This window comes from Salvelinus fontinalis, chromosome 20, assembly GCF_029448725.1.
Source record: "Salvelinus fontinalis isolate EN_2023a chromosome 20, ASM2944872v1, whole genome shotgun sequence".
NCBI lineage: Eukaryota > Metazoa > Chordata > Actinopteri > Salmoniformes > Salmonidae > Salvelinus > Salvelinus fontinalis.
The window spans coordinates 33,044,274-33,071,399 of NC_074684.1; the positions used below are offsets into that span (position 1 = coordinate 33,044,274).

Below are 27,126 nucleotides of genomic sequence, written 5' to 3' on the forward strand. Positions count from 1 at the left end.
ATTATTCTACAATGTGGAAAACAGTAAAAAATTAAGAAAAACCCTTCAATGAGTAGGTGTGTCCAAACTTTTGACTGGTACTGTAAGAGGTATTCAGACCCTTTTCTCAGTACTTTGTTGAAGAACATTTGGCAGCGATTACAGCCTCGAGTCTTCTTGGGTATGACGCTACAAGCTTGGCACACCTGTATTTGGGGCAATGCACAGCTATTTTTAGGTCTCTCCAGAGATGTTTGATCGGGTTCAAGTCCGGGCTCTGGCTTGGCCACTCAAGACATTCAGAGACTTGACCCAAAGGCCATTCCTGTGTTGTCTTGGCTGTATTCTTAAGGGCGTTGTCCTGTTGGAAGGTGAACCTTCACCCCAGTCTGAGGTTGTGAGCACTCTGGAGAAGGTTTTCATCAAAGATCTCTCTGTACTTAGCTCCATCCATCTTTCCCTCAAGCTTGACTAGACTCCCAGTCCCAGCTGCTGAAAAAAATTCACACAGCATGATGTTGCCACCACCACCATGCTTCACCATAAAGATGGTGCCAGGTATCCTCCAGACTGAATCTTGGTCATCTCCCTGACCAAGGCCCTTCTCTTCTCCCCCGATTGCTCAGTTTGGCCAAGCGGCAAGCTCTAGGAAGAGTCTTGGTGGTTCCAAACTTCTTCCATTTAAGAATGATGTTCTTGGGGACCTTCAATGCTGCAGACATTTTTTGCTACCCTTCCCCAGATCTGTGCCTCGACACAATCCTGTCTTGGAATTCTACGGACAATTCCTTTGACCTTGTGGCTTGGTTTTTGCTCTGACATGCACTGTCAACTGTAGGACCTTATATAGACATGTGTGTGCCTTTCCAAATCACATCCAATCAATAGAATTGACCAAAGGTGGACTCCAATGCAGAAACATCTCAAGAATGATCAATGGAAACAGGATACACCTTTTCTCCATTTCAAGTCTCATAGCAAAGGGTCTGCATACCCATGTAAATAAGGTATTTCTGTTAAAACATTTGAATACATTTGCAAACATTTCTAAAAACCTGTTTTCGCTTTGTCATTATGGGGAATTGTATGTAGATTGAAGAGGGACATTTTTTAAAATATCCATTTTACAATAAGGCTTTAACTTATCAAAATGTGGAAAAAGGGAAGGCGTCTGAATACTTTCAGTTCAAAAGTTTGTGGTCACTTAGAAATGTCCTTGCTTCTGAAAGGAAAGCAAATATTTGGGCCATTAAAATAACATAAAATTTATCAGAAATACAGTGTAGACATTGTTAATGTTGTAAATGACTATTGTGACTGGAAACGTCTCATTATCAGCAACCATCACTACTGTGTTCCAATGGCACGTTGTGTTGGCTAATCCAAGTTTATAATTTTAAAAAGGCTAATTGATCATTAGAAAAACCTTTTGCAATTATTTAGCACAGCTGAAAACTGTTGTACTGATTAAAGAAGCAATAAAACTGGCCTTCTTTACATGCTGGCTGACCAGACACGTCGCGTGCATAGCAAAATAAATTTAGAAATCCATGTTATTCAATTATTGCGCCAACGAGCGTCTGCGTTGCCAAGGGCTAAAATATAACCTCTTTCTATTTCTGACAGATCACGCTGAAAGTCCTGCCTCTCCCATCTCCTCATTGGTTTATAGACGCAGGTACCCACGTGCCATCTCCTCATTGGTTATACCCACGTGGGTGATTGAAAGACGAACTGTTTTGCCGGTAGACGTGGTAATACAATGAAAGTTTAGATGCGATCACCATATAAGTTCAACGATGAAAAGGCCTGGAAAGAGGAGAGATGACTAGAAACGATTTGGTTGGCCGTTTTGTGTGTGGATTAATTTGTCGGAGTAGAGGACCTTGTGCAGTTCAGGTAAAATAACAACTCAATGTTTATATCCCAGGACAAATTAGCTAGCAACAGCAAGCAAGATAAATAGGACAAATTAGCTAGCAAGTGCAAGCTAACTAGCTAAATTGCCATACATGTTTAATGCTTTTCGACCTGTCCCCAAATTAACGTCATTGGTTCAGAGTTTGTTTTGACATTTTAACCTGCGTATCGGGATCGCGTTTGGTGTGGGGGGACAAAATGAATTTATGCACGATGGCGCACGCGCGCAGCCGGTTTGGGTTCCGTGTTAGACTAGTTGAGTATCTGAAGCATCAGCATTTGTGGGCGGCAGGTAGTCTAGTGGTTAGAGTGTTGGGCCAAAAACCGAAAGGTTGCTAGACCGAATCCCCGAGCTGCTATGGTAAAAATATACCGTTCTGCCCCTGAACAAGACAGTTAACCCACTGTTCCTAGGCTGTCATTGTAAATAAGAATTTGTTCTTAACTGACTTGCCTAGTTACATAAAACAAAACAAAAACATGTGTGGGTTCAATTACAGGCTGAAAATGGCCAGAAACAAAGAACTTTCTTCTGAAACTTGTCAGTCTTGTACTGAGAAATTAAGGCTATTCCATGCGAGAAATAGCCAAGAAACTGAAGATCTTGTACAATGCTGTGTACTACTCCCTTCACAGAACAGCGCAAACTGGCTCTAACCAGAATAGAAAGAAGAGTGGGAGGCCCCGATGCACAACTGAGCAAGAGGACAAGTACATTAGAGTGTCTAGTTTGAGAAACAGACGCCTCAAGTCCTCAACTGGCAGCTTCATTAAATAGTACCCGCAAAACATCCGTCTCAATGTCAACAATGAAGAGGCGACTCCGGGATGCTGGCCTTCTAGACAGAGTTGCAAAGAAAAACCCATATCTCAGACTGGGCAATACAAATTAAATATGAAGATGGGCAAAAGAACAGCCACTGGATAGAGGAACTCTGCCTAGAAGGACAGCATCCCAGAGTCGCCTCTTCACTGTTGACATGATGAACACGATGCACGTTTTGGAATATTTTTATTCTGTACAGGGTTCCTTTTTTCACTCTGCCATTTAGGTTAGTATTGTGGAGTAACTACAATTTTGTTGATCCATCCTCAGTTCTCTTCTCGTATCACAGCCATTTAAATCTGTAACTGGTTTAAAATCACCACTGGCCTCATGGTGAAATCCAGAGCGGTTTCCTTCCTCTCCGTCAACTGAGTTAGGAAGGACGCCTGTATCTTTGAGGTGACTGGGGTGTATTGATACACCATCCAAAGTGTAATTAATAACTTCACCATGCTCAAAGTGAAATTCAATGTCTACCAACAGGTGCCCTTCTTTACGAGGCATTAGAAAACCTCCCTGGGTCTTTGTCATTGAATCTGTTCTTGAAATTCACTGCTCGGCTGAGGGACCTTAAAGATAATTGTATGTGTGGGTTACAGAGATTGGGTAGTCATTCAAACATCATTTTAAACACCATTATTGTACACAGAGTTAGTCCATGGAACTTATCTGACTTGTTAAGGACATTTTTACTCCTGAACTTAATTATGCTTGCCATAACAAAGGGGTTGAATAGTTATTGACTCAAGACATTTCAGCTTTACATTTTTTATATTAAATTTGAAAAAAATCTAAAATCAAATCTAAAAACATAATTTCAGTTTGACATTGTGGGGTGTAGTTCAAGCAGTAACAACAAATGTGAAAAAATTCAATGGGGGTGTGAATACATTCTGAAGACACTATGTGTTCCAGAGACAGTGGCTTAGACCACTGGACCAACCCATGCCACATTCTGTTGGTATTCTTATCAGTTGGTGTTGTGTTAGGCAGGCAGGTTGCTTGTGCAGGTTGTTTGTGCACAGTAGCTAGGCCTTCATTTCACTCCTAGCTGGCCCTCAGGCCACAGGCAGATTAACACATACTCCTAGCTGGCCCTCAGGCCACAGGCAGATTAACACATACTCCTAGCTGGCCCTCAGGCCACAGGCAGATTAACACATACTCCTAGCTGGCCCTCAGGCCACAGGCAGATTAACACATACTCCGCTGGCCCTCAGGCCACAGGCAGATTAACACATAGTCCGCTGGCCCTCAGGCCACAGGCAGATTAACACATAGTCCGCTGGCCCTCAGGCCACAGGCAGATTAACACATACTCCTAGCTGGCCCTCAGGCCACAGGCAGATTAACACATACTCCTAGCTGGCCCTCAGGCCACAGGCAGATTAACACATAGTCCGCTGGCCCTCAGGCCACAGGCAGATTAACACATACTCCTAGCTGGCCCTCAGGCCACAGGCAGATTAACACATACTCCTAGCTGGCCCTCAGGCCACAGGCAGATTAACACATACTCCTAGCTGGCCCTCAGGCCACAGGCAGATTAACACATACTCCTAGCTGGCCCTCAGGCCACAGGCAGATTAACACATACTCCGCTGGCCCTCAGGCCACAGGCAGATTAACACATAGTCCGCTGGCCCTCAGGCCACAGGCAGATTAACACATAGTCCGCTGGCCCTCAGGCCACAGGCAGATTAACACATACTCCGCTGGCCCTCAGGCCACAGGCAGATTAACACATAGTCCGCTGGCCCTCAGGCCACAGGCAGATTAACACATACTCCGCTGGCCCTCAGGCCACAGGCAGATTAACACATACTCCGCTGGCCCTCAGGCCACAGGCAGATTAACACATAGTCCGCTGGCCCTCAGGCCACAGGCAGATTAACACATACTCCGCTGGCCCTCAGGCCACAGGCAGATTAACACATACTCCTAGCTAGCCCTCAGGCAGATTAACACATACTCCTAGCTAGCCCTCAGGCAGATTAACACATAGTCCGCTGGCCCTCAGGCCACAGGCAGATTAACACATACTCCGCTGTCCCTCAGGCCACAGGCAGATTAACACATACTCCGCTGGCCCTCAGGCCACAGGCAGATTAACACATACTCCGCTGTCCCTCAGGCCACAGGCAGATTAACACATACTCCGCTGGCCCTCAGGCCACAGGCAGATTAACACATACTCCGCTGGCCCTCAGGCCACAGGCAGATTAACACATACTCCGCTGGCCCTCAGGCCACAGGCAGATTAACACATACTCCGCTGGCCCTCAGGCCACAGGCAGATTAACACATACTCCTAGCTGGCCCTCAGGCCACAGGCAGATTAACACATACTCCGCTGGCCCTCAGGCCACAGGCAGATTAACACATACTCCGCTGGCCCTCAGGCCACAGGCAGATTAACACATACTCCGCTGTCCCTCAGGCCACAGGCAGATTAACACATACTCCGCTGGCCCTCAGGCCACAGGCAGATTAACACATACTCCGCTGTCCCTCAGGCCACAGGCAGATTAACACATACTCCGCTGTCCCTCAGGCCACAGGCAGATTAACACATACTCCGCTGTCCCTCAGGCCACAGGCAGATTAACACATACTCCGCTGTCCCTCAGGCCACAGGCAGATTAACACATACTCCGCTGTCCCTCAGGCCACAGGCAGATTAACACATACTCCGCTGTCCCTGGAGCAATAATGCCGTCGGTCACCACCTGCGGACTGACCTCACTCACCCACACATGTGCACATACACTTGCAGACACAGTTGTCAGATCGAAAATAATCCTGCAGCATGAGGATCTGAATTAATATTTAGAATCGCCACCAGGGTGCAGTTGGAAGCAGTGTTTGTAGGCTATATTAGACTGCAGGTCCACTGGGCATCAGTTTAAGTAGCCTATGTAGCGCGTCTTGTGTGAATTCTTATGTGGATTATAATAAATGAACAGGGGGTAGATCAATTGTTTTACTACATGTTCAAAGCAAGCAATTGTCAGAGTAAATGCATGGCTACCTCAGTGCCTGTGTAGTCCAGTGGATACAGCCGAGGACCCCAGCACATGCATCCCAGAGTCGTCATTGGTTGGAATCCGGCCCACTATTGCCCTTTGAATTTTTAGGAGGAATTAGTACTTTTCTAGTTCCTCCATGTTGGTAATTTCTGAAGGAATTAACTTAAGTTTTACTCTGTTACATTTTACATGAATCAATACTATTGGTTCCCTTTAAAACGCCTGTATGAACATTTCACAACACCTTGCCCAATTAAACGTATTCAGAATAGCTTGTCATCAACACTTAAGTCCATTGGCTCTCAAAGTTGTCCCTCAAATCCTGTGTCTCCATCACAGCTCATGAAGTGAAGCTCATGTCTTCACTCCTGAGGATATTTTTGTTTGTTGGTTCTTAGCTAGACGCAAGAGGTAAGGAGCACTAATTACCTTCTGCCTTTGTAATATTATATATTTCTGGAGTCAGAAAGTGCAAAGCAAAGCAAATGGCTAGGTAGCTAATTAGATGGCTATTTAGCCAGCTTTGGCTAACCCAGAATCAGACAAAGTATAATCCCGTTTTTAGCTCCCAATATGATTTCTGCTTGTTTGTCCCATAGGAGTGGTGCACAATTGGCCCAGTGTTGTCCGAGTTAGGGGAGGGCCTGGCCGGAGTAGGCCATCATTGTAAATAATAATTAGTTCTTAACTGACTTGCCTAGTTAAATAAAAGAATATGAAAAAAAGCTATTAGGTTGCCCCTAGATAAGCTAGCTAGTGTCAACCATGTGTGTGTGTGTGTGTGTGTGTGTGTGTGTGTGTGTGTGTGTGTGTGTGTGTGTGTGTGTGTGTGTGTGTGTGTGTTCAGAAGAGGAAGGTAAATCCGGTTGTCTTCAAGGGATACAGCTTTTGTCAAAAATGTACTTTTCATAGCAGGTTATAAAAACTTAAAAATCAGCAGGTTAGTGGGGAGTGGCTCAAGGTTAGGAAAATGGTTAGCTAAAATACCCCCCAAAAATCTACTTAACAAAAGCTGCATCCCATCTAGACATGACTGGTAAATCCTACTTTAGCAGGAAAAAGATGATTGAGTTGACTATGGCAATTGATATCTGCACTGTTTGAATATTTATTACTTATATGATTCTTACCTGAATACCTACCTTGATGTTTAATTCCATGCTGAAATGTATCTGATTTGCATATTAGATAGTGAAATTTCACTGTGACAGTGAAATTTCGATATTGATTGTTGTTTGACTGTTGTAACACTTACAGTGGCTTGCGAAAGTATTCACCCCTCTTGGCATTTTTCCTATTTTGTTGCCTTACAACCTAGAATTAAAATAGTATTTGGGGGGGCTTGTATCATTTGATTTACACAACATGCCTACCACTTTGAAGATGCAAAATATTTTTTGTGAAACAAACAAGAAAGACAAAAAAAGCATCACTTGAGCGTGCATAACTATTCACCCCCCAAAGTCAATACTTTGTAGAGCGACCTTTTGCAGCAATTACAGCCACAAGTCTCTTGGGGTATGTCTCTATAAGCTTGGCATATCTAGCCACTGGGATTTTCGCCCATTCTTCAAGGCAAAACTGCTCCAGCTCCTTCAAGATGGATGGGCTCCGCTGATGTACAGCAATCTTTAAGTCATACCACAGATTCTCAATTGGATTGAGGTCTGGACTTTGACTAGGCCATTCAAAGACATTTAAATGTTTCCCCTTAAACCACTCGAGTGTTGCTTTAGCAGTATGCTCAGTATGCTCATTATCCTGCTGGCAGGTGAAGCTCCGTACCCAGTCTCAAATCTCTGGAAGACAAACAGGTTTCCCTCACGGATTTTCCTGTATTTAGCACCATCCATCATTCCTTCAATTCTGACCAGTTTCCCAGTCCCTGTCGATGAAAAACATCGCCACAGCATGATGCTGCCACCACCATGCTTCACTGTGGGATTCGTGTTCTCGGGGTGATGAGAGGTGTTGGATTTGCGCCAGACATAGTGTTTTCCTTGATGGCCAAAAAGCTACATTTTAGACTCATCTGACCAGAGTACCTTCTTCCATATGTTTAGGGAGTCTCCCACATGCCTTTTGGCAAACACGTTTGCTTATTTTTTTCTGGCCACTCTTCCGTAAAGCCCAGCTCTGTGGAGTGTACGGCTTAAAGTGGTCCTATGGACAGATACTCCAATCTCCGCTGTGGAGCTTTGCAGCTCCTTCAGGGTTATCTTTGGTCTCTTTGTTACCTCTCTGATTAGTGCCCTCCTTTCCTGGTCTGTGAGTTTTGGTGTGCAGTCCTCTCTTGGCAGGTTTGTTGTGGTGAAATATTCTTTCCATTTTTTAGTAATGGATATAAATGGTGCTCTGTGGGATGTATATCTTTTGATAACCCAACCCTGATCTGTAATTCTCCACAACGTTTGTCCTTGACCTGTTTGGAGAGCTCCTTGGTCTTCATAGTGCCGCTTGCTTGGTGGTTCCCCTTGCTTAGTGGTGTTGCAGACCCTGGAGCCTTTCAGAACAGGTGTATATATACTGAGATCATGTGACACTTAAATAAAGTCTACCTGTGTGCAATCTAACGAATTATGTAACTTCTGAAGGTAATTGGATGCACCAAGTCTTAATTAGAGGCTTCATAGCAAAGGGGGTAAATACATATGCACGCACCACTTTTCAGTTTTATATTTTGGGGAATTTTTTGAAACAAGTTATTTTTTTCATTTCACTTCACCAATTTTGACTTTTGTTTATGTTCATTACATGAAATCCAAATAAAAACCCATTTAAAAACTACAGGTTGTAATGCAACAAAATAGGAAAAACGCCAAGGGGGTGAATACTGTTGCAAGGCACTGTACCTGATCCTCCTTGATATTTCAATCTGAGTAAAAAAAATGAAACATCACACTTGGTGTAAATCTTTTTAGTACGCATTCTCAATCACATGTACTTGAAATGATATAGTGAAATTAAAATGTTCTTTAACGCTATTGAAATTGTTAAATTATTCCAATGTCTCGATTACCATTTTTTCCATCTACGTAACATTGAAAAAATCTGAAACTTTGCCCAAAAATGCAGAAAAATTCATCCATGCTTTTGTCACTTCTAGGTTAGATTACTGCAATGCTCTACTTTCCGGCTAAAGCACTAAAAAAAACTTCAGTTACTGCTACATATGGCTGCTAGAATCTTGACTAGAACCCAACATTTTTATCATATTACTCCAGTGCTAGCCTCTCTACACTGGCTTCGCGTTAAGGCAAAGGCTGATTTCAAGGTTTAACTGCTAACTTACAAAGCATGGGCTTACATGGGCTTGCTCCTACCTATCTTTCCGATTTGGTCCTGCCGTACATACCTACACATACGCTACGCAGGCCTCCTTACTGTCCCTAGAATTTCTAAGCAAACAGCTGGAGGCAGGGCTTTCCCCTATAGAGCTACATTTTTATGGAAAGGTCTGCCTACCCATGTGAGAGACGCAGACTCGGTCTCAACCTTTAAGTCTTTACTGAAGACTCATCTCTTCAGTAGGTCCTATGATAGAGTGTAGTCTGGCCCAGGAGTGTGAAGGTGAACGGAAAGGCACTGGAGCAACGAACCGCCCTTGCTGTCTCTGCCTGGCCGGTTCCCCTCTCCACTGGGATTCTCTGCCTCTAACCCTATTACAGGGGATGAGTCACTGGCTTACTGGTGCTCTTCCATGCCGTCCCTAGGAGGGGTGCGTCACTTGAGTGGGTTGAGTCACTGACGTGTTCTTCCTGTCCGGGTTGGCGCCCCCCCTTGGGTTGTGCCGTGGCGGAGATCTTTGTGGGCTATACTCGGCCTTGTCTCAGGATGGTAATTTGGTGGTTGAAGAAATCCCTCTAGTGGTGTGGGGGCTGTGCTTTGGCCCACAGCAAAGTGGGTGGGGTTACACCCTGCCTGTTTGGCCTTGTCCGGGTGTATCGTCGGACGGGGCCACAGTGTCTCCCGACCCCTCCTGTCTCAGCCTCCAGTATTTATGCTGCAGTAGTTAGTGCCGGGGGGCTAGGGTCAGTCTGTTATATCTGGAGTATTTCTCCTGTCTTATATGGTGTCCTGTGTGAATTTAAGTATGCTCTCTCTCTCTCTCAGGATCAGGGTTCCATATCCACAGGCAGAACAGTTGAAACTGGAGCCGCACCATGCCTCAGGACTACCTGGCCTGATGACTCCTTGCTCTCCCCAGTCCACCTGGCCATGCTGCGGCTCCAGTTTCAACTGTTCTGCCTGTGGATATGGAACCCTGACCTGTTCACCGGACGTGCTACCTGTCCCAGACCTGCTGTTTTCAACTCTCTAGAGACAGCAGGAGCAGTAGAGATACTCTCAATGATCAGCTATGAAAAGCCAACTGACATTTACTCCTGAGGTGCTGACCTGTTGCACCCTCGACAACCACTGTGATTATTATTATTTGACCCTGCTGGTCATTTATGAACATTTGAACATCTTGGTCATGTTCTGTTATAATCTCCACCCGGCACAGCGAGAAGAGGACTGGCCATCCCTCATAGCCTGGTTCCTCCCTAGGTTCTGGCCTTTCTAGGGAGTTTTTCCTAGCCACCGTGCTTCTACACCTGCATTGCTTGCTGTTTGGGGGTTTTAGGCTGGGTTTCTGTACAGCACTTTGTGACATCAGCTGATGTAAGAAGGGCTTTATAAATAAATTTGATTGATAGATATTAAGTAGACTTTGAATAAGACCGTAATTGAAAATGTACAGCCTACAGACTTTGTTTGATGCCAGTCTTCATTGGAGAATACCTTTGCAAGATGGTGCAGACAGGCTTAAATAATAAATGAATGTCAAATCAATTGCACAAGTAATTTTTTGTATTTTTTTGCCATCACAGTTTACCATAAGGTGTAAAACAAATTAACTAAATTTGTAACTTGTACTTAAGTAGTTTTCTAAACTCTGATACTTTTTTTACTCCTACTTTAGTAGTTTCTTAAGAGGGCTACTTCTACTCGAGTAAATTATAATCTAAATAACAGTATTTGTACCTAAAGTACTGATTTTCAGTACACTACCCACCTCTGCAAACTACACATTGCCTAACTATAAAACAACTAATGAAAACATATGGAAATGTCTGCTCTACCCAAAAGTATAACCAACTAATTGGGGCATTACAGCAAAAATGGAAAAGGAAATAATTATTTTCCATCATAATTTGCAAATAAATTCATTAAAAATCCTACAATGTGATTTTCTGGATTTGTTTTTCTAATTTTGTCTGTCATAGTTGAAGTGTACCTATGATGAAAATTACAGGCCTCTCTCATCTTTTTAAGTGGGAGAACTTGCACAATTAGTGGCTGACTAAATACTTTTTTGCCCCACTGTAATAATCAGTGTAGCAAGACTGCGAAGACGACAACCTGGAACAGGTGAGAAGTTGAAAACGGCCCCTTCTAATGAACCAATATGGTGACTGTGTCACGAACGATAAAGGTGGACAAGATGTCGCCACAGCGGTTTGGCCTTGCACTTTCACTGCTTACCGTCTTGAGGGTTTGGCTTGAAACAAACCACACAGTTCATGACGGTTCAGTTTGGCTTTCTCTTATTGGATTGACACTGGCAATAGCTGGCTGGGGTTTCAGTTGTTGAAACTAGTGATGCACCGATATTATTATTTTTTGTCCGATACCGATATTCAATATTTTCCTTGCCAAAAAAAACGTAATAAATTGTGGCCTTAAGCATTCTAGTACAAGTTAAATAGCTAACACACACACACACAAAGCGGTCTAAGGCACTGCATCTCAGTACAAGAGGTGTCACTACAGTCCCTGGTTCGAATCTAGGCTGTATCACATCCGGCCGTGATTGGGAGTCCCAATAGGGCGACGCACGTTTGGCCCAGTATCTTCCGGGTTTGCCAGTAAAAGCCTTCACTGTAAATAAGAATTTGTTCTCAACTGACTTGCCTAGTTAAATAAAGGTTACATACATTTTTTAAATTATAAAACACATAAGTGCAGTCTGTGGTCCAACAGTAACACTCCCAGTTCTAGACACAGAACACGCTATGAGGCTTCAAGCCTTGTTCACCCTTACTTGCCCGTCTCATTTCATATCCGTCTAAATAAAGTGTTAAAAAATCCTAAGGGAAACTAGCATTTGTTCCACCACGGTATATTACCAGCACCATACATAAAATATAAAGTTCAGCTGAACTCATTTACCTAGTTTATTTGGGCTACTACCAGCTTTATTTTGGTCTGAATTGGGCGTCTGTTGGTCGAGATGCTGGTGTTTTCTAGTGTCACCCCTCTGGTTTTAAGTGGCCTAGCTTCAGGGGGAAATAACAAGATCCTAGGGAAATATGACTACCGTCGAGCACATCACAAATATCTCCACATGCCAGGGAGGAGGCCCTAAGGACAATGTAATAAAAGGAAAAATAAAAACATTTTGGTATTGTTTTAGTCAGATTGCTCATATGAACCCTAGCAGGCAATTCATTTCAGTGAGGCGGGTATAGTCACACAACCCCCTGAAATGAGCTTGTTCAAGGCCATCCTCGGGTATGGATGATAAACGCCCTTAGCGCCGGGTGGTGACTCATCGCTTCACAAACAGGGTCCGGGAGGAAGGAAGCAGGCTGGCTCGGTGGTGTGGGTGTGGGAGCGAGGATTGCCTGGGTCTGCCTGGGGTCATGAAGGGACAGGTTGTTGGAGAGATTTAACACAGCCACAGCCCCGCCCTCAGCCTCTGACCATTGCCTGGCCCCTCAAATACGACCTAGACATGAGCATCTGAGGTCAAATGTATGACAGAGAATTATGAGGAAAGAAGATAATATGTGCAGTGCGACAGCCACTCTGCCGTGCCAACCATAAAACAAAAGGACTCCCATTACAGTACGGAGTATTGCCTGGAAAGCTGTGGTGATGACGGGACGGCATGTCCAGTATTTCGGGATTGCGTAAACAGTGCAAAAGGTTCCGCGAGGTGGTTTGAGAGGAAGGACCAGGGTTCGTATTCTAACGCTGCACTATGGAGTGGAAATGGGGAGAATAAATATATAAATATATATAAATATTGCACAGGCAAAACAAATCTCACTCTCCTGGAGAAAGAAAAGCAGAAATAAATGTTCCAGAAACATTTGATGGCAGTGTGCCTCTAGAGTACCAGAGAGGGAGAGTCCAGGCCGAGAGGAATCACTTACGGTTCCCCCATGGAGGGCGTGTCCCCCTGTATCCTCTACAACAACAACGTCTGGGGGAGTAGACATCAGCTGAGGCAGACTAATGCCCTGCAGCGACGTTTACATCCATAGGGGTTGAAGTCTTAGTGTCTCATGACTCTAACCAGGACTGAACTCCACATCAGCCAACTTATTTAGGACTAGTTATTTCCTTTCACAGTCATTCAAAGCTATTAAAACAGAATTGGTTAATTTTGTGTCTGGGGGGAAAATATATATATATTTTTTTGGAGTGCCCCAAAATCCATTCCCTCTCCACCTCTACTCCTCTAGCACGTGCCCTCCCGATAGAAGAACACTCCAGCCCACACCGTGATACATAACGCCTGGTGACTCAGTCTTCAGAAGACATCGGCAAGGAACACAGAGGAAATGTACTAATGGTGGGGATACAAAGAGTCAGACAATCAATCTTCCCAGAGCCCTTCGATGATGGGCGTTTGTGATCTCTTAAAGATAAAGGGTGTGAGGGATGTCATACGACACATCACTGTAGACACTTGTTTCTTTAGAAAATGGTAGCAGAGGTGTATAGTTCATTTGGTTGGCTCCTCATCCTAACATCCTATGAAAGCATCCCTTATTTTGAATCTGAATGACCACCCCAACCCACAAAATAGAGTGTGCCATGCAAAAGCCAGACAGCCCCCTCAGTCGTTATGGAAAATCAGGTCGAGCCCAGACACAATAGCTCAACAGATGAGTAAACAAATGGAGCGGCACAGACATAACAGCAACAGTCCCTTTCTGCTACTGATGTCAACGCCAATGAATGAGGTCACTGCTTTGCCAGAAGCAAAAAAAGGAGACTGGCCAACATAGCTAAGGGCCACCAGACAACCCTGATTGCTCCGGCGCACACATTCCTGAGGCGTCGCTAACTGTAGTCCCTGTCCCAAAACTGTGAGTTACACCTACAAAAACACATTGTACCTGCTCACCCTTCTGCTTCCACAATACGGTAATTGCAATATGTGGAGGTGTTAGAAACTCAATGTTGTTATTCAATCAAAAGCGGTAACTGGAAGTTTCCCCGAGTCTTCCCCTACTGTGAGAAAGATGAATGACCACCATAATTGGGGATCTTTTTTTCCCCCTCACACATGAATCATTCTCTTCCTGATTATATTCATCCAAACATGCAGCACAATACAGGCAGACCATTGTTTCGTCTTTCCCCAGAAATTCACTGCGCCCAGCTTGGATTGAATATGGCCTCAGACTAGTGGAATAATAGAGATTATTGTGTAGACACTCATTTCAATCCATAAACACAAAAGTGTGAAAACATTTCAAATGTGAAACCGCTATGTTGAGACAGAGCCGACAAAATACACCGATAGCCATGAGAATACAAAAGTGTGTATGGCACTAACATTTAGAGGTAAAAATCAACTGATGTCATCTACCAAAGCTGAAAACTATTCTCCTGCTCTACATCTCACCTCCTCCTTCCAACCCCACACATCCTATGGCTGACTAGCATGGCTCACGACGCCCAGGTAAAGGTGACGTCACCTCTAGCAGAGCCATTGATGTGTTTGAAGGGTTTTAATAGTGTACTTCAGACTCATCCTCCGCTACTTGTATTCACATCCCGGTGCCCTGACCTCGGGTCTTAATAAATCCACTCGCTTCTAAAAGCAGGAAGATAGACTGACTCGACAGTGGGGCTCTCCTCCCACTCCCACCAATTACATAAGAGGTCACACGTCACACCACAGCAAATAAAAATAGCTGCAGCGAACGAGTCTGTGAAAACAAACCGATGAGCGCAAGAGGGGATGTAAAGAAGGCTGGAGGGATGAAAAATGTTTTAGCTGTACAAAAGGTGCCCATTGTCTGAATGAGGTCCTGAGATGTGTTGGTTGGCCAGTGTATTTTAAATCTAAGATGCCTTGATGGGCTTTAAAAAATAAAAATAAAAAAAAATAAAACAAAATGTAAAACTAAAAAAGTCCGGTGGTCATACTCTTCAACTGTGATGTTCTGAGACGTCATGTGTTGTTTTGCTCACCACTTCTGAGCATAATCCATCTCATCATTGGGTGGCTTTAAAAAAAAATCCGCACATCCAAAGTAAAAACTTTCCACCTAAATTAGGTCATGTTTAAAGATGACATGAGAGTGAATGACAGATACATTTAACAGCAGGGAAGATAGACCACTTGAATATAGTTCCCATTAGGGGTATTCCGATGAGTTTAACATTCAAAACGATTTACCACTACAGCATTTCCTGTCTGTGTTACCATTCATATCCTTCAAGTCAAGATCAACTAACTTCATCCCAAAGCTGCCATAGTAATTCAGTTGAACAGACTGAGCAGACCTTTCAACATGGACCCAGAGGTCTACAGATAAAAATTCCTCAGTGACCAGTAATGGGTTGAAGGGTCAGACCATAGAGACTATGACTTATCAAACAATAAAGCGCTGTGAGGAGGTAAAGCGCTGTGAGGAGGTAAAGCGCTGTGAGGAGGTAAAGCGCTGTGAGGAGGTAAAGCGCTGTGAGGAGGTAAAGCGCTGTGAGGAGGTAAAGCGCTGTGAGGAGGTAAAGCGCTGTGAGGAGGTAAAGCGCTGTGAGGAGGTAAAGCGCTGTGAGGAGGTAAAGCGCTGTGTGGAGGTAAAGCGCTGTGAGGAGGTAAAGCGCTGTGAGGAGGTAAAGCGCTGTGAGGAGGTAAAGCGCTGTGAGGACACATCAAGCTTGTTCAAGCTATCCGGCTCTGTTGGACGCCCACTGGAGGCTCAGTTACGCAATGGCGCAGAACCAGGAGTTGTTTTAGACCACTTCATCATGCAGATGCCTGTTGGCTTTGCCTGCCGACCCAGAAAGCAGTGGGCTCCTGGTGAAGAGCTAAGCACCTGGGTGGAGAGTGAGACGCGAGAGAGAGAGCAAATAGAGAGAGCAGCATGACGCTCGCCCGCTCTCCTCTCCTTCATCGTCCTTGTGTCCATCCCCTCCTCTCCTCCCTCCCTCTCTCTCTCTCTCCCTACCTACCTACCACCAACCATCCTGTATATCCACAGTTCAAGCCACGGGCTGTCGATTGGCCAGCGAATGGAAAGCAAACCGAATCGATGGCCTGGAAAAACAAGTGCTGGCTAATTATAGGAGTTGGTGGGGTGGAGGGGGGGGGGTGAACATCATCAGTCTCCACCGACCCCAATGTGACAGTCTGGTCTATATAGCTAAAGGAAGGGGGGCAGACAGGACAGGGCAGTAGCCGCAGTCTGGTAAATTGCCACCCTGGTAAATTGCACCGTAGCAACGTCTACTACAGTTTCAAGTGGGTCTCAGAAAATATTGGGGGGGGTTGGTGAAATATAAATATATGATATTACTAGTTGGCACGTGTCCTAATTTTAGGTTAGGGTTACTCTGCCACAAAACATTATTGGTGGAAAAGGTCCTAATGTCCAAGTTACGGCACTCAAATTGGTATTTCAAATAAAAAGTCCAGAAAGACATCACCTCATTTGTTACCTTTATGCCAGCTGGCATGTTTAAGCGTCGGATCATTTCAGCTTTCATCAGAGCATAATAATAAACAGGCCTTGAAGAAGACAGTCTAGATCCTCTGTACTTCAACCCTCCAACGGGTCAATGGCCCCCTCTCCCCGTACTTTTCCCCACTACAGCCCAAACCCCAGTTGCTGCATCTCTTTCCTTGTTGGCAGGGCCAGCGCTGTTCTTTCACCAGCCTCCCATTCTGATATCTCCTCCGAGGGTATTATTAGCAGCCTCTGAAATCCAAGTCCGCTGAGGTTTCCTCTACCAGCCGCCACTTTACCCCCTGCCTCCCGCCATGCAGTGCAGTAAAATTACTTAGACCTTTAAGGGGGTCTGGACTCTGCTCAAACTAATGCTGAGTCTGCTGTGAAGTTAGTGAGTTACACACACTGAAATTAAGCTAGTTGTGCTTCCAAGACACGTACTGAAGCACCCAGAATCACAGCATGTCAAAATCCCATGGGGGAATAGTATTAGTTAGCTATAATTGTGCAATTCGGTACAAAACTAGTTTCAAGGGCTACTTGATGAAAGGAAGTCCCATACACTCACAGGCCACCTCCAACAAAATAAAAAAAGACAGATTTTATAATACATCATGGAAATAGGGCATGAAGTGTTACTAATGTACTAACACTTTTCACCGCATACAGCTTTCAAAGTAGGAATATTATATACAATGGAAGTCGGAAGTTTACATACACTTAGGTTGGAGTCATTAAAACTCGTTTTTAAACCACTCTACAAATTTCTTGTTAACAAACTATAGTTTTGGCAAGTCGGTTAGGACATCTACTTTGTGCATGACACAAGTAATTTTTCCAACAATTGTTTACAGACAGATTATTTCACTTATGATTCACTGTATCACAATTCCAGTGGGTCAGAAGTTTCCATACACTAAGTTGACTGTGCCTTTAAACAGCTTGGAAAAATCCAGAAAATGATGTCATGGCTTTAGAAGCTTCTGATAGGCTAATTGACATAATTTGAGTCAATTGGAGGTGTACCTGTGGATGTATTTCAAGGCCTACCTTCAAACTCAGTGCTTTTTTGCTTGACATCATGGGGAAATCAAAAGAAATCCACCAAGACTTCAGAAAATAAATGAAGACCTCCACAAGTCTGGTTCATCCTTGGGAGCAATTTTCAAACTCCTGAAGGTACCACGTTCATCTGTACAAACGGTAGTACGCGAGTATAAACACCATGGGACCACGCAGCCATCATACTGCTCAGGAAGGAGACGTGTTCTGTCTCCTAGAGATGCACGTACTTTGTTGCGAAAAGTGAAAATCAAACAGCAAAGGACCTTGTGATGATGCTGGAGGAAACAGGTACAAAAGTATCTATATCCACAGTAAAACGAGTCCTATATCAACATAACCTGAATGGCCGCTCAGCAAGGAAGAAGTAACTGCTCCAAAACCGCCATAAAAAAGCCAGACTACGGTTTGCAACTGCACATGGGGACAAAGATCGTACATTTCGCAGAAACTGTTTGGCCATAATGACCATCGTTATGTTTGGAGGAAAAAGGGGGATGCTTGAAAGCCGAAAAACACCATCCCAACCGTGAAGCACGTGGGTGGCAGCATCATGTTGTGGGGGTGCTTTGCTGCAGGAGGGACTGGTGCACTTCACAAAATAGATGGCATCATGAGGGAGGAAAATGATGTGGATATATTGAAGCGACATCTCAAGACATCAGTCAGGAAGTTAAAGCTTGGTCGCAAATGGGTCTTCCAAATGGACAACGACCCCAAGCATACTTCCAAAGTTGTGGCAAAATGGCTTAAGGACAACAAAGTCAAGGTATTGGAATGGCCATCACAAAGCCCTGACCTTAAAACTATTGAAAATGTGTGGGCAGAACAGAAAAAGCGTGCGCGAGCAAGGAGGCCTACAAACCGGACTCAGTTACACCAGCTGTCAGGAGGAATGGGCCAAAATTCCCCCAACTTATTGTGGGAAGCTTGTGGAAGGCTACCCAAAACATTTGACCAAAGTTAAACAATTCAAAGGCAATGCTACCAAATACTAATTGAGTGTATGTAAACTTATTTTCCACTGGGAATGTGATGAAAGAAATAAATCATTCTCTCCAATATTACTCTGACATTTCACATTCTTAAAATAAAGTGGTGATCCTAACTGACCTAAGACAGGGAATTTTTACTAGGATTAAATGTCAGGAATTGTGAAAAACTGAGTTTAAATCTATTTGGCTAAGGTGTATGTAAACCTCTGACTTCAACTGTACACTGCAGTGCAGGCCTAATGATATCCCAGTCCTCTACAACCAGAGAATGCACATGGAAAAGGATGTGCAGTGTCCAATAGGGAGACAAGACAGGTTTTTATTTTACCTTTTGAAGACTGGTAGGATTCAGCTGTGTCTTGTCAATGATTTTGATGGCAACCTGTCAAGAGAGTAAAGGGGGGAAGAAAAATCACTTCCTGCTGAAACTACTCCTAACAACTCAACATAGGAATTGGCATGCCTATCGGCTGGCCACTCAATAATAACAAACTTGTTTCTCAGATTGCCAAGGTGCCATTTTAGAGTGTGTAAAGCACTGCTGCCTCTCGGGGAACTGAGGGCTGGAGGGGGTCTCAATACAATTAGCCTCTAGTTTGTTGCTTCAGTAAGTTTAGTACATTTAATACAATTTCCACAAATTGCATTTTGTTTGTTTCGACAACAAACAAAATGCAATTACAGTGACTATTGTTACAATTGGTGCAGCGCGTTGCCCCTTGACTTGTCAAGTACAGCAAGGGTGAGTTGGCTGGCATCAGCTAAATCTACTAACAAACATTTGTTAAAAAATATATATATATTTTGAGTACAAAAAATTATTGTAATCTTTTCTACTTTAGTCTATTCTACTCTAGCCAAACAAATGAGAAAATGTTCCTGCTGTGTCTCACCTCTCGGCCCGTGAGGATGTGGCGCGCCAGCTTGACCTTGGCGAAGTTGCCCTTTCCGATGGTCTTGAGCAGCCGGTAGTTGCCGATGTGCGGCTGCTCGTCGGCGCACGAGGCAATGGAGTTCCGGCAGCGGGCGCCTGAGCGGACGGGCCGCGTGGTGACCTCGTTGCGCCCATCGGTGTGCGAGGTGTGCTGTGGGGAGGAAATTAGAAGAATGTCAAAAGTCATTTGAAGTTGCATGTCAGAGAATATCGACTAAAAAGGACATTGATCTTGTGTAGACACGCAGCAGCATGGTACCTAAGAGTTTGACAATCAAAAGCCAAAGCTAGAAAAGGTACATTTCCTGAAGAATATTTGTGAGCTTGCTTCAGCAGTCTAAAAGTATGTTTTATGGTAGTGGAAGAAGCACACCAGCACAATAACTCGATTCTTGGGACATATAAATTTTGTCTCACAACACGTGAAAAGCAAAGACTAGACAAATAATGAGGTAAATCATTGATTTGAGTTTAATCCTGATATAATGGAACCGGTTGAAACAAATGACAGGTTTATAAAAGGTAAATGGAGCTATGGCCTTTCCTAAACTCTTTCCAAGAAGGAACAAGACTGTCTCTCATACTGGGATAACCAATGTTCCTGGCCTGGAGGGCATCGATCAGAGCTCAACTTGTCAATAGACATTAAAACAATCACCGGGGACTGGGGTTCAATCCCCGTGACCAACCTCGCAAATTTCTCCCCCACTTGCCTGTCTTGCCATCTCATTTCCTAACTGTTTGAATAAAGTGTCAAAACAATTAATTTGATTTTTTATCGATTGTTCATCGAGCTGATGTTTTGGGGAAAAATGTCCTGGTGGCATTATATCACCATTGGTAAAGATGGGAAAGGATACAAACGATTGGTGAATGTTTGACAAATGTTGTACAGCCATTAGCATGAGTTGCCGTTCTGAGGGGAATAAAGTGCTGGTCATGAATAATGATATCAGCACTGCCTGGTAATAAGAGGGTATAGTAGAGATTGCTAAATGTTTGAACAACGCTGTAAAGTCATTAGCATTATGTGAAAAGATTGAGCAAAGCACTTGAGTGAGCGTGCGGCTACACTCAGACAAACCTTCCAACGGTGTAATAACTCAACTGGAACAGACACTTCTTTTAGAATGCAGACCTTGAACAGACTCAAAATAGCTTAAGAGCCAATGTCTTTAAAAATGGGACACTTGTTTCAACCGGTTTGTTTCAACCGGTCCCAATTGACTGTATAAATATATTTCAGTAAAACATACAGTTGAAGTCGGAAGTTTACATACACTTAGGTTGGAGTCATTAAAACTCGTTTTTTAACCGCTCCACAAATTTCTTGTTAACAAACTATAGTTTTGGAAAGTCGGTTAGGACATCTACTTTGTGGATGACAAGTCATTTTTCCAAAATTTGTTTACAGACAGATTATTTCACTGTATCCCAGTTCCAGTGTGTCAGAAGTTTACATACACTAAGTTGACTGTGCCTTTAAACAGCTTGGAAAATTCCAAAAAATGATGTAATGGCTTTAGAAGCTTCTGATAGGCTAATTGACATCATTTGAGTAAATTGGAGGTGTACCTGTGGATGTATTTCAAGGCCTACCTTCAAACTCAGTGCCTCTTTGCTTGACATCATGGGAAAATCAAAAGAAATCAGCCAAGACCTCAGAAAAATAATTGTAGACCTCCACAAGTCTGGTTCATCCTTGGGAGCAATTTCCAAACACCTGAAGGTACCACGTTCATCTGTACAAACAATAGTACGCAAGTATAAACACCATGGGACCGCACAGCCATCCTACCGCTCAGGAAGGAGATGCGTTCTGTCTCCTAGAGAAGAACGTACTTTGTTGCGAATAGTGCAAATCAATCCCAGAACAACAGCAAAGGATCTTGTGAAGATGCTGGAGGAAACAGGTACAAAAGTATATATATCAACTGTAAAACGAGTCCTATATCAACATAACCTGAAAGGCTGCTCAGCAAGGAAGAAGCCACTGCTCCAAAACCGCCATAAAAAAGCCAGACTACGGTTTGCAACTACACATGGGGACAAAGATCGTACTTTTTGGAGAAATGTCTGATGAAACAAAAATAGAACTGTTTGGCCATAACGACCATCGTTATGTTTGGAGGAAAAAGGGCGATGCTTGAAAGCCGAAGAACACCATCCCAACCGTGAAGCACGGGGTAGCAGCATCATGTTGTGGGGGTGCTTTGCTGCAGGAGGGACTGGTGCACTTCACAAACTAGATGGCATCATGAAGAGAGAAAATTATGTGGATATATTGAAGCAACATCTCAAGGCATCAGCCAGGAAGTTAAAGCTTGGTCGCAAATGGGTCTTCCAAATGGACAACGACCCCAAGCATACTTCCAAAGTTGTTGCAAAATGGCTTAAGGTCAACAAAGTCAAGGTATTGGAGTGGCCATCACAAAGCCCTGACCTCAATCCTACAGAAAATGTGTGGGCAGAACTGAAAAAGCATGAGCAAGCAAGGAGACCTACAATCCTGACTCAGTTACACCAGCTCTATCAGGAGGAATGGGCCAAAATTCCCCCAACTTATTGTGGGAAGCTTGCGGAAGGCTACCGAAACAATTGACCCAAATTAAACAATTCAAAGGCAATGCTACCAAATCCTAATTGAGTGTATGTAAACTTCTGACCCACTGGGAATGTGATGAAAGAAATAAAAGCTGAAGTAAATCCTTCTCTACTATTATTCTGACATTTCACATTCTTAAAATAAAGTGGTGATCCTAACTGACCTAATACAGGGATTTTACTAGGATTAAATGTCAGGAATTGTGAAAAACTGAGTTTAAATGTATTTGGCTAAGGTGTATGTAAACTTCCGACTTCAACTTATATATATATATTTTTTTAAGACCAGGTTAAAATACTGTATCATGAAGTAAGGAATGTATAGATGTGGATACCCATACCATCACCCAACAACAGTCTCAGAATCAATTCCATTTTCACAGCAATCAATCCAGGTATACATTGTCTTTCAAATGAGTTGTATCTTCGCATATGCTCGAAATCAAGCCATTTATAGACTGACTGACTAACTACTGTGCTGTTTTGCACTGCTATCAACGATAAGGTCCTGATACAAAGATAAGCTTCAAAACACAATGAATGTAAGATTGAGCCTCACTGTGATGTTAAATTTCTTAGAAAGTCATACTCACAGTTGAATCAACTAGTGCACTGTGAATAACTTTGGAATGGCTTAGAGTAAAAATAAGTTTAAAAAAATACATATAACTAAATAAATGTAATAATGAAATTTGCCCCCAAAAAATGTAATACGTACTATGGAAAACCATACGTGTTGTATTAATGACAAGCGATTAGGGCTGTACCAACAAACAAACAAATCCTGGTCGATCGACAGTTCTGTTCTTTAAACCAAATCGATTGGTAGAAATGCTTAAATGTGTATTTTTCCATATATAGACATATCCTATGTATTTGAATCAAATCAACTACATGCAATGAGCTTGTTCGATGCGTTAAGCGCTCTGTTTGATGAAATAGTTAATACACACTAATTATTAGAGGGAGTCCAAGCGCAATTGATTTGATTGTGCCGGGCAGGACTTAAACTTGCTGCGCTTTGTTAAAATGTTTTAATAAATGACAGCGAGTGACTGACTAGCACACACCATCTCTCTTCTTCCTGCTGCAGCGACCACCACAAAACAGCAGTGTTTATTGCGCTGTCCATGTTGCTGAAGCTGCAACATAATTACAGCCATTTCTAACTGAAAAGTAGTTACAGAAATCCCTCACTTGTTTAAGAAAAACATTCCCTATTCCCTCAACCCTTGCTCTCTTTACAAGACACATGTATGCATCGCATGCACGTGACCAATAGGGCCTGACCTATAGCATATCATAATCATATCAATAAATTGATTATAACATACTCCAAATGCCTTAACACATGTGAAAGCAAAATGGATGCAGAGGATGTGACAAATTAACTTGAAACGGGGGAATGTTTTCTGGTTGCTCAGGAGGTAAGGGGGAGTCAGATGTGTGGAATAAATTTGACTAGTTGTGGAAAATACAGGGAGATCAAGAAAAAGACAGTAAGTAGTAAGCGCTGTGTGGATATTGTGTTTGTCAAACAGGTGCTGTTAAATTACAATTTCTGACCATTTGGAACAATGTAAACAACACTCACTAAATAAATTAAAAGCGTACCAGAGTCAATTGTATTGTTATTTTTTTTTACATTTTTGTAAAGCCTTCATCACAGCAAAGACTAAAAACAGTCACATTTATTTGTGAATGCAATTGCCGAAATGGAACGATTTATTTATTGTTTAAGCTAATTATTTAAGGCTTGCTGTGTTATTTTAAAACTAAAATGCTTGATTGTATTTCAAATGATGAAGGACTCGTATGCTGTGTGATGACATGAACAAATGAATGATACAGTAGCCTATATAAATATTGAAAAATAGGCTAAAGTAAGTTATGGTATTAAGACTAAACAGCATAAGCTCTTAGGCCTACAGCTCAATGGTAGGTATACAAGGCTGCTATAGGCTACTAAGTTTACTAATGATAATGACATTACTTATTATAATGATAGTAATAATAACAATAAGAAGGAGATCAAGAATAAGGAGGGTTATTTTTATTACAAATATTATTTGATCATTTGGAACAGCATAAATAACACTAAATAAATAAGGAATACCAGAGGCTGTTCTAATAAAAAGATAAAGTGTAAAGCTTTTATTACAGCATAGAAAAGAGTAAAAACATGTTTATCCGACATGAGTTGCGCGAGGCTTGCTGCTCACGGAATCAGTACGCTATTTAACAAACACTCAAGCAAGCAGGATCCGTCTAATTTATGTAGATATACAGTCCATTCGGAAAGTTTTCAAACCCCTTGACTTAACCACAATTTGTTACGTTACAGGCTTATTCTAAAATTGATTAAAAGTTTTTTCCCCCCTCATCAATCTACACACTATAACACATAATGACAAAGGAAAAACGTTTTTTATTTTTTTGCATATGTTAAAATAATAATAATAATATCACATTTACATAAGTATTCAGACACTACTCAGTACTTTGTTGAAGCCCCCTTGGCAGCGATTACAGCCTCGAGTCTTCCTGGGTATGACGCTAAAAGCTTGGCACACCTGTATTTGGGGAGTTATTCCTATTCTTCTCTGTAGAGCCTCACTGCACAGCTATTTTCAGGTCTCTCCAGAGATGTTCGATCGGGTTCAAGTCCGGGCTCTGGCTGGGCCACTCAAGGACATTCAGAGACTTGGCTGTGTGCTTAGGGTCGTTGTCCTGTTGGAAGGTGAACCTTTGCGCCAGTCTGAGGCCCTGAGCACTCTGGAGCAGGTTATCATCAAGGATCTATCTTTCCCTCGATCCTGACTAGTCTCCCAGTCCCTGCCACCAAAAAACAACCCCAAAGCATGATGCTGCCACCACCATGCTTCACCGTAGGGATGGTGCCAGGTTTCCTCCAGAAGGTGACGCTTGGCATTCAGGCTAAAGAGTTTTATCTTGGTTTCATCAGAACAGAGAATCTTGTTTCTCATGGTCTGAGAGTCTTTAGGTGCCTTTTGGCAAACTCATAGTGGCTACCGTCTGGCCACTCTACCATAATAGCCTGATTGGTGGAGTGCTGCAGAGATGGTTGTCCTTCTGGAAGGTTCTCCCATCTTCACAGAGGAACTGTAGAGCTCTGTCAGAGTGACCATCGGGTTTCTTGGTCACCTCCCTGACCAAGGCCCTTCTCCCACGATTGTCTTGGTGGTTACAAACTTCTTCTATTTAAGAATGATGGAGGCTACTGTGTTCTTGGGGACCTTGAATGCTGCAGACATTTTTTGGTACCCTTCCCCAGATCTGTGCCTCGACACCATTCTGTCTGAGCTCTAGGGACAATTCCTTCGACCTCATGGCTTGGTTTTACTCTGACATGCACTGTCAACTGTCGGACCATATTTAGACAGGTGTGTGCCTTTCCAAATCATGCCATTCAATTGAATTTACCACAGGTGGACTCCAATCAAGTTGTAGAAACATGATCATGATGGAAACAGGATGCACCTGAGCTCAATTGTGTCTCATAGCAAAGGGTCTGAATACTTATTTAAATAAGTTATTTCTGGGGGTTTTATACGTTTGCAAAAATTTCTGAAAACCTGTTTTTGCTTCATTTTTATAGGGTATGGTGTGTAAATTGATTCAAAAAATGTATTTTCATTTTTTTAATTAATTTTAGAATGAGGCTGTAACATAACAAAATGTATAAAACGTGAAGGTGTCTGAAAACTTTCCGAAGGCGCTGTATATGGATGATTTATGAAGACGGGCACATTTAACAGTTACAGACATAATTAAGTTTGGGTTTCCTCTCTCCTCTTAGACAATTAAGGCAAGGGCTGTTTTCTCATCTCTTAACTCTGCTGCTGCCTCCGCCACATTGTTCTCAACACCAATACGCTGGTTAACTTGGCTATTATTCACATAGCTACATGGTCTAGGAAGAGGCGTCAATTCAACAGAGCACTGATGTTTCAGAACCGTGAACACTATCAAATGCGGGAGAAAGAGCATTTTGATATAAAATATTTTTTATTAGTGTTGCACAATTGTCCTTAACCTTATACAATTTCAGCAGCACATGCTTTTGAGTGATGGACTGTCCCCACAGCCTTCATAATGGATTAGTCCACTCAGACAGGCGCGAATCAGACAGGTGTCTTGTACACCATGAATAATATTTACATTTTTTGCTACTGGTCAACTAAAGAAATCTCAGTCGACCAACAGCCTATCGACCAAACAATCGACCATTTTACTAAATGAGGTCAGCCCTACAAACAATAAAAGGGAAGAGGTTAATGACCTGAATAGCAATAGTGGGTGTATGGTGAGAGGAGGTTGGTAGTGGAGTGGTATCTATCCAACATCGATGTCCTAGCCTGGCAAAGTATCCATCAGCCCAAAGGGCTGTGACGCAGGTCCAGTTAGTCAAATGGGGCACAGCTGTACTATCCTGACAAGCACTTGAGCTGGGTCAACCAAAACCAAGCACCTTTCTCAACCTCAACTTCCGTCAACAGTTAATGAATTCTTGCAGGGTAGCTCTATATACCCATATACGTATGTACCTAAACAGTATTAACTATAGTAACAACATTGACATTTCCCATGTAACCACATGTTAATACAATGTGTTTAGTTCAGAGATACCGACCTACAATTGGTTTCCAAGTAGTCGTTGGTTTCAGTGAGTGAGATTAGCACGATCATTGGAACAAAATAAGATAATGCAACAACAAAAAACGTCACTTCAGTGACGGTCTACAAACACGTCTAGAAACCATCGCAATTGTCTAAAGGGCATTACTGTAACATTGTGCCAACGTTTTAGACACATTGCTGGGATGTTACCACAACGCTGTGAAAACACCCCCTCAGTTTGTGGTGTCTTTTTTACAGTGAGCACTTTCTATTTGTCTATAGCCAAGAGTTTCATAAGACACAGTGACTGTTCAAAACAAAAATAATCTAACAAAACACTTTGTTCATGGAGGAGCATTTTTTGCTACTAGCGTGCACAGCAAGTTCTGTTTCT

General features: G+C 42.9%; 1 protein-coding gene across 14 annotated transcripts in view; it reads right to left on the reverse strand.

Annotated features, from left to right (window-relative positions):
• Positions 1-27,126, reverse strand: part of LOC129817746 (MAP/microtubule affinity-regulating kinase 3-like) — a 119,184-nt gene that overhangs the window by 87,891 nt on the left and 4,167 nt on the right. For all 14 annotated transcript variants that reach the window (XM_055873261.1, XM_055873258.1, XM_055873257.1 and 11 more), the window contains exons 2-3: positions 19,447-19,638; positions 18,882-18,935 (exon numbers count right to left, since the gene is read on the reverse strand). In XM_055873261.1, coding sequence (XP_055729236.1) covers positions 18,882-18,935; positions 19,447-19,638 — 246 coding nt within the window. The remainder of the gene's footprint in view (positions 1-18,881; positions 18,936-19,446; positions 19,639-27,126) is intronic.